The sequence below is a fragment of the Balaenoptera musculus genome, chromosome 1, assembly GCF_009873245.2.
Source record: "Balaenoptera musculus isolate JJ_BM4_2016_0621 chromosome 1, mBalMus1.pri.v3, whole genome shotgun sequence".
Taxonomy (NCBI): Eukaryota; Metazoa; Chordata; class Mammalia; order Artiodactyla; family Balaenopteridae; genus Balaenoptera; species Balaenoptera musculus.
Genome location: NC_045785.1, coordinates 16,936,403 through 16,942,827, shown reverse-complemented (window position 1 = coordinate 16,942,827; position 6,425 = coordinate 16,936,403). Strand labels below are relative to the sequence as shown.

At 51.9% G+C, this 6,425-nt stretch overlaps 1 protein-coding gene across 1 annotated transcript; it reads right to left on the bottom strand.

Annotated features, from left to right (window-relative positions):
• Window positions 1–222: 222 nt before the first annotated feature.
• On the bottom strand, window positions 223–6,163 carry LOC118903169 (chymotrypsin-like elastase family member 3B). The gene is made up of 8 exons (XM_036867932.1): window positions 6,111–6,163; window positions 5,021–5,106; window positions 3,899–3,996; window positions 3,644–3,778; window positions 2,347–2,483; window positions 1,816–1,958; window positions 1,013–1,165; window positions 223–310 (listed from the first exon to the last, which is right to left on the bottom strand). The coding sequence occupies exons 1-8, from the start codon at window positions 6,151–6,153 to the stop codon at window positions 293–295; spliced, it is 813 nt and encodes a 270-aa protein (XP_036723827.1). The 5' UTR covers window positions 6,154–6,163; the 3' UTR covers window positions 223–292.
• Window positions 6,164–6,425: the final 262 nt, after the last annotated feature.

Sequence of the window (6,425 nt, the reverse complement as noted above, 5' to 3'; positions counted from 1 at the left end):
CAGGGAAGTCCCTCACCCAGTTTTAACCCCGAAAAGTCCTGTGTCCCAGGAAAACTGTGATGGTCGGTCACTTGACAGCAACTCCCTTCTCTCTGGGCCTCATTTTTTTCTCATTCTCATATGAGAGGGTTGGTTCTGTTCTCATCTCTACATATCACATCTAAGATTTTAGGAACAGGCCAGAGGGGAAGAGGTGAATCAAAGAAGGAAGAAAGACTCAATTTGGAATTTTCTGAGAGATCTTTATTTTTTACAAAGAGAGTGAATGGGCACTGCCACCCCGGCCTTGGTTCTAGTGGCTTGCAATGGTCTGAAAAAAGAGAGGGGAAAAACCAGAATAGTCTAGTCAGGAACACAGCTTCTGACGCCATATGGAACTGAGTTCAACTCCCAGCCATGTCACTCATTGGCTGTGTGACCCTGGGAGAGTGACTTGAGCTCTCTGAGCCTCAGTTTTCTCATCTGTACGATGGGGATAATCATAGTACTTACCTCATGGGGGTTTTAAATTAAACCATTAACTAAGGTGTCATCATGGTGCCTGGCATATGTTTAAGAGTCCATAAATGGTGGCTAAGACTATTATCACGAACAATATTAATCCTCCCTGACCACTCATTGCCAGATGAGGTTTGCACTCTCACTGGGGCCTGAGCTTCACCTATCACAGCTTCCACCACATTTCATCATTTTGCTCATTTAATCGTCTGTTCCCCACAAGCCACACATCACTCTATCCTCCATGACAAGAAAAGACCTGGACCAAAGGAGGCACTTCATATACACTTGTTGCAGAAAGGAAGTTCAGCAGTAGTTCAAAGCTCCACCCAGAAGCCCTTGAGATTCTTAGGGCCACACTGTAGCAGAAAACGTCCTCAAACCCTTCTGGCACGTGCCCCACTCCCACTACTGACCTCCTAGGATCAGGAACTGCTGTTCTCACCCATTCCCCCCAGCACCTCTCAGAAGAGCCAGCACCTGGAGCCCTCGCTGCTTGCCCTGTCTTGCTTACCTCCTCAATCCAGTCATTGAAGGCCGAGACTCGCGTGAACACTGTGGGCTTCTTGAGGGTGTTGCAGCCAAAGGCAGAAACGAAGCTGGTCACACCGTGGACCTGAAAGGAGCCATCTGCTGCCGGGCAATTGAGGGGTCCTCCAGAGTCACCCTGGAATGGTTGGAGAGCAGTGGGAGACTGAGCTGTGTCTGAGCTTTAAGGAATTGGTTCTGACTTTGGGGATTTTGAGAAACCCTTATATGACTTGACCTCTCTGAGCCTCAGTTTGCTCCTTTGTGATGGGGAATGATATCTATCTTACAAGATTTTGTGAGAATCAAATGAGGTGATAAGTATATGGTCTTAGCGCAATGCCTGGTAGAGAGGAAGCAATCAATAAATGGTAGTTCTGATTATTAGTACCACAGTTAGTTATTAATATTGTTATTCATATTCATTTGTAGTACAATGAGAGTATTGCTTAATTATAACTTCAGGACCCCAGATTTGAAGGTGACTTTAGAGATCATGGTGTCCATATCCCTTGCTGTACTGATGGGAATCCTGAGGTCAAGGGACAGTGACTTGCCCCAGATCAAGTCAGTGTGTGAGCTGGGACTAGAGTCCAGAGACCAGAGCTGTGTGCCTGGGCTGCAGTGACTTCCTCCAAGTCCTGCCTGGCCTGGAGGCTGAATGAGCCCAGCAGGCAAGATTCCTCCCTCTCCTCCCAGGCAGATAGCAGAAGTACCCTGGGCCCTGCACACCCAGCGGAGTGGCCGTAGCCCCGCACCACCTCGGGCAGACGAGAGCTGCTGACTCACGTTGCACCCAGAGCGGATGTCCCCGCCGGCGCACACCATGGTCTTCTTCACGGAGCTGCCCCACCAGTCCCGCCTGGAGCAGTGCTTGTAGTCTACCACGGGCAGCAGGGCCTGCTGCAGCTTGTCCGGGAGCGGCCCACTGGCTGTGGAGATAGAGAACACTGAGCAGGGGCTGTAGGGGTGCAGGGCTAGGGCTGGGATCTGGGAGTTAGGACTGGGAGCCCCAGAGTGGGGTGGGGGGTTTGAGGAAAAGCCACTCTTCTAGTCTGATGGGAAGTCTCCTCCCACCAGGTTATGTGGTCCTGCCTGCTGTGTCCATCAGAACATGTCCAGCACCTGGCACACAGAAGACACAACAAAGTCTTCCATTGAACACATTCATGTTTGGGAGGATGAGGGGAGAAGGCCGCCTCTGGAGGAGGAATGGAAGAAAAGTGCAAGGATGCTCCTGGTGTCGCCCTCAGCCCCCCGCCCCAGGCTCTGTCATCCTACCCACTGTCCCTACGGCTGGCTGGAGGGGTCAGCACGTACTGTAGAGACGGCCCCAGCCGCTGATGTAGCAGGGTGTCTCATTGGGCAGGATGTCGCCGGCGGGAGGGAGGCTGGCGAGCTGGACCTTGTCTCCCAGCTGGGCTCTGTGCGACAGCTTGATGAGGGCGATGTCATTGCTGGGGAGGAGGGAAGAGTCATGGGGAGCCTGGTCCTCCAGCCAGTCCAAGCCCCACCCCTCAGCTTTGCTCGGGATATTTTACCTCCGGGATGCGCCCGATGCCCCTTCTCCCTCCAGATCACACGCATTCTTACTGCTGAGCAACTTGAGGAAGCCCTCCTGGCCTCTTCAGCCCACGCTGACCCTTGGCCTTGGTAATTGTCCTCAGCTTTTACACCAGTGGTTCTCACGCATCAGCTGTGTCAGAATCACTGGAGGGCTTGTTGTTATAACACAAGTTGCTGGAGCCCATTCCAGAGTTTCTGATGCAGTGGGTCTGGGAGGCCCCAAGGATTCACATTTCTAACGAGTTCCCAGGTGGTGCTGCTGCTGCTGGCCTGGGGACCACACTTTGAGAACCACTGCTCTCTTCATCTGCCTGTTTGTCACTCAAGTAATTGCATCTGGGTCTGATTGTCTCTCCACTCACCCCAGGAGCCCCTGAGGATGGGTCAGGGTCTTAATCATCATGGTCCCTCACTTCTGCGTTGCACTTTCAGGGGTTCTGCACCCTTCTTTGATCCTCTCACCGGAAAAATGCTGAGCTACCCAGACATACAATTTTGCATATGCTTGAGAGGCTTAAGAAGCCCTGCTTTGTGTTCTCACCCAGTGGTTTTCTCCTTGACCCTCATAACCACCCAGGAAGCCCAGAAGGTCACCCTTGACAAGTGGTCAAACTGAGGCCCAAAGAAGGGCAATGACTTGCCCAAGCCACACAGTGACTTAGTGCTGGAGCCTGACTCTCAGTCCAGTGCTCCTCCGTTAGCCCGCAATGCCGGGAACGCAGGATGCTCTGGATGAATGTCCATTGAATGGAGGAAACCTTGGATTTGGGACAGGGGTGCCTGAGGAGTCCTGGGTTCTGAAGCCAACCAGCCGAGTGGCCTTGGGGGAGTTCCTGCCCCTCCCTGGGCCCTGCTCTCCCCTCTGTAGGGAGAGACGTTTGGTGTGGATGATCCTTAAAGGCTCTGTTGGCTCTGACCCTCAGCGTGTGGGACCTGGGCTCAGGCTGCTGGCCCAGCTCCATTGTCCCTGGGAGTCTTCTCAGAATCAGTGTTGGGTCATAGAGAGACCAGCAGAGGAGCACCTGGGTCCCAGGCCTGAGAGTTCACTCACCCACAGGACACGCAGTTGGAGTTCCAGAGTGGGTGCACGAAGAGGTCCCCGGCATTGACGGGGATCACCTGTTCGGGGCCCTCTTTCTCAGAGCGGTCATACTCGCCCAACACCACCTGGTAGGTCAGGGATCTCCTGCTGGTGGAGGTGACGTCAGTACAGGCCGGACTGGCTTCCCCCCTCCCCTCCCACAGTCCCCCACTGCCCCAGCCTGCCTGGGTCTCACGCAGGGACAGGGCAAGTGAGAGAACTCACGAGATGCAGTGGCCCGCAGTTACGACCCAGTCAGGGGCGATCAGGCTGCCTCCACAAGTGTGGTAGAAGGTCCCTTTCTTTTCATACTGCAGGGAGACCTGGTGGCAAGAGAGGGAGGAGCCTGAGTGGTCTGGGCCCCACAGCGAGGGTTGCTACCCATGGCTGTATAGGTTGTGCACTGCACAACTCTAGAGAGCATCATTCACACAGAATGGCACCTCTGGAAATGTGCAGTGCCTAGCCCACACAACTGTACCATCCATGGCTGCTTTCATGCTACAGTGGCAGAATTAAGTCATTGCAATAGAAACCACATGGCCGACAAAGGCTAAAATATATACTCTCTCATCTTTTACAGAACAAGTTAGCTGACGCCTGTTGTAGACCAGTGCCATCCCGTAGAACTTTCTGTGATGATGGAAATGTTCACTATGGTCCAGTATGGTAGCCACTAGCCACATGTGGTTATTGAGAATTTAAAATGTGGTTAGCATTGAGCAACTGAATTTTTAATATTGCTTAATTTTAATTAATTTAAATTTAGGCCTATGTGGGAAAAGAATCTAAAAAAAGAGTGGCATATGTGTATGTATAACTGATTCACTCTGCTGTATACCTGAAACTAACACAAATAAATCAACTGCTCTCCAATAAAAATTAAATAAATAAATTTAAATAGCCACATGTGGCTAGTGGCTACTGTGTTAGTGCAATGAGTCTAGTCCTCTGTGCTCCCTTCAGTGACCTCTATAAAGCTCTTCATCCCTTTATTGCTCCAGACCTTATAGCCCTGTTGTATAGTTTGAGGGGTCTAGAAATGAGTCCCCCCAAATCTCACTCCTTAAACATCGCGCTGAACTTCCACCATTAATGCACCAACCCTTGGGTTAAACACTGCCCTCTCCCCAGAGTCTACTTTTAACTTGCAAACAGCCCAGTGAGGGTTACAGATTAAATGGGCAAAACTTCCATATGAAGTAGATTGTCCAAGGGTTTCCTGGCCTTTGGAGACTGAGGTGAATACTGGAAACAGCACAATGGGGTCCAGACTGAATATCCTGCAATCAGAGCATGGGGTGCAGAGCCCATGGTGGGAAATAGTGCAGCTGGTATCGCTCTTACCTGCCAGGGCCAGCTGTAGGGGACCGCATCCTCACCATTGACAACGCGGGAGGAGGGCCCGTAGGAAGGCTGGCCAAAGCCGGAGGCTAGAGGGTAGAGTAGAAGCGTCAATCAGCTAGAGGGTCCCCCAAAGCAAAGAAGAGGTCTGGGTCCCAGTCCTAGCTGTGGCACAAACAGGCTGTGAGATCCCGTACAACTCCTTCCCCTATCTGAACCTCAGTAACCACATATGAACAATGAGCATTTGGACTAGAGCAGGGATTTCTGGACTCGCAGGAGTCTAGGGAGAGAGATGAACATGTGGCTTCCTTTCATGGCAGGAATGAAGGAGCTGATGCACTTAGAACCGTGCCTGGTACTCAGTGAGCCCTTGAGGAGTGATAGCTATTGTCGCGAAGAGTGGTGGCTTTGGAGTACGACTGCCTGGATTCAAAGTGCAGCTCTGCCCCTGGTTCTAGGATGGGCTACTTTACTTCTCTGAGGGTCAGTTTCTCTACCTGTAAAATGGGGATATAATAATACTGACCTTAAGGGGACTGTTGTGAGGATTACATGAGATAATATACGAAAAGATCCTTAGCGTTCTGCCTGGCATATAGTAAGCACTTAGTAAACATTATCTGTTACCATTCATTATTGTCAGTCAAGGGACGCTGCTTAGAGAAGGTGGCCCTGAGCTGTAATGTAATATGGCAGAGAGTCCAGGAAAAGGCTAGACCACAGGATATGGAGTGCAGTAGGGGGAGCGTGAGAGGAGAGTTGGCGGGTTAAGCAGAGGAACAGGAATTCCAACCCAAGCAGTCTAACCACAGACCCCAAAGTCTTTCCCACTAGACTTTGTTTACCACCCACATCAAGGACTCCAACCACAGACCTTTGCATGCCCCAGTCTTCCTCCTGAGCTGGTCTGTCACCCACAGCTTCCCCTCTATTTTCCTGCTCCAGCACCAAGCTGAAAACCTCCACCATCATGCCCCAGATACAAGCTGGGACCTCTCCTATGGAACCAGGTATTGGGTTTGCGAGACTCAGGGTGGGTTGGTAGATTGCAAGGGCTCCTGGCCCAGGGCAGCACAGGCTGGGGTCTTACCAAGGGCCACAAATAGGAGAAAACTCAGCAGCCGGAGCATCATGAGTTTTGAGATGGTAGGAAAGAGATCCATAGCCTGAGGCTTTAATATAGGGCAGAAGACGGGTGAGGGGGGTCAGACTGGGCCCCATTCCCGGAACAGGTGGTAGAACACCAGGTCTCCCATGGTCCAAGGCCACAGCCCCCACCCACTGCAGATGGCGGAGAGGCAGCCAACAACAGGATCCAGGGTTCCCTCCAATGCGTGGCTGCACAGGTGGCACTGAATGGCAAGCTGATAACAGGGGAGGGGGCAGGAAAGTTCACATCGGAACA

What these genes read in the sequence shown, in the direction of transcription:
- LOC118903169 (XM_036867932.1), bottom strand. Translation starts at nt 6,153, where the DNA reads ATGATGCTCCGGCTGCTGAGTTTTCTCCTATTTGTGGCCCTTG. An exon ending in ACTGCGGGCCACTGCATCTC is followed by an intron (nt 3,779 to 3,898) that starts GTGAGTTCTCTC and finishes CTCCACCAGCAG; the next exon opens with GAGATCCCTGACCTACCAGG. An exon ending in ACATCCGCTCTGGGTGCAAC is followed by an intron (nt 1,166 to 1,815) that starts GTGAGTCAGCAG and finishes CAACCATTCCAG; the next exon opens with GGTGACTCTGGAGGACCCCT.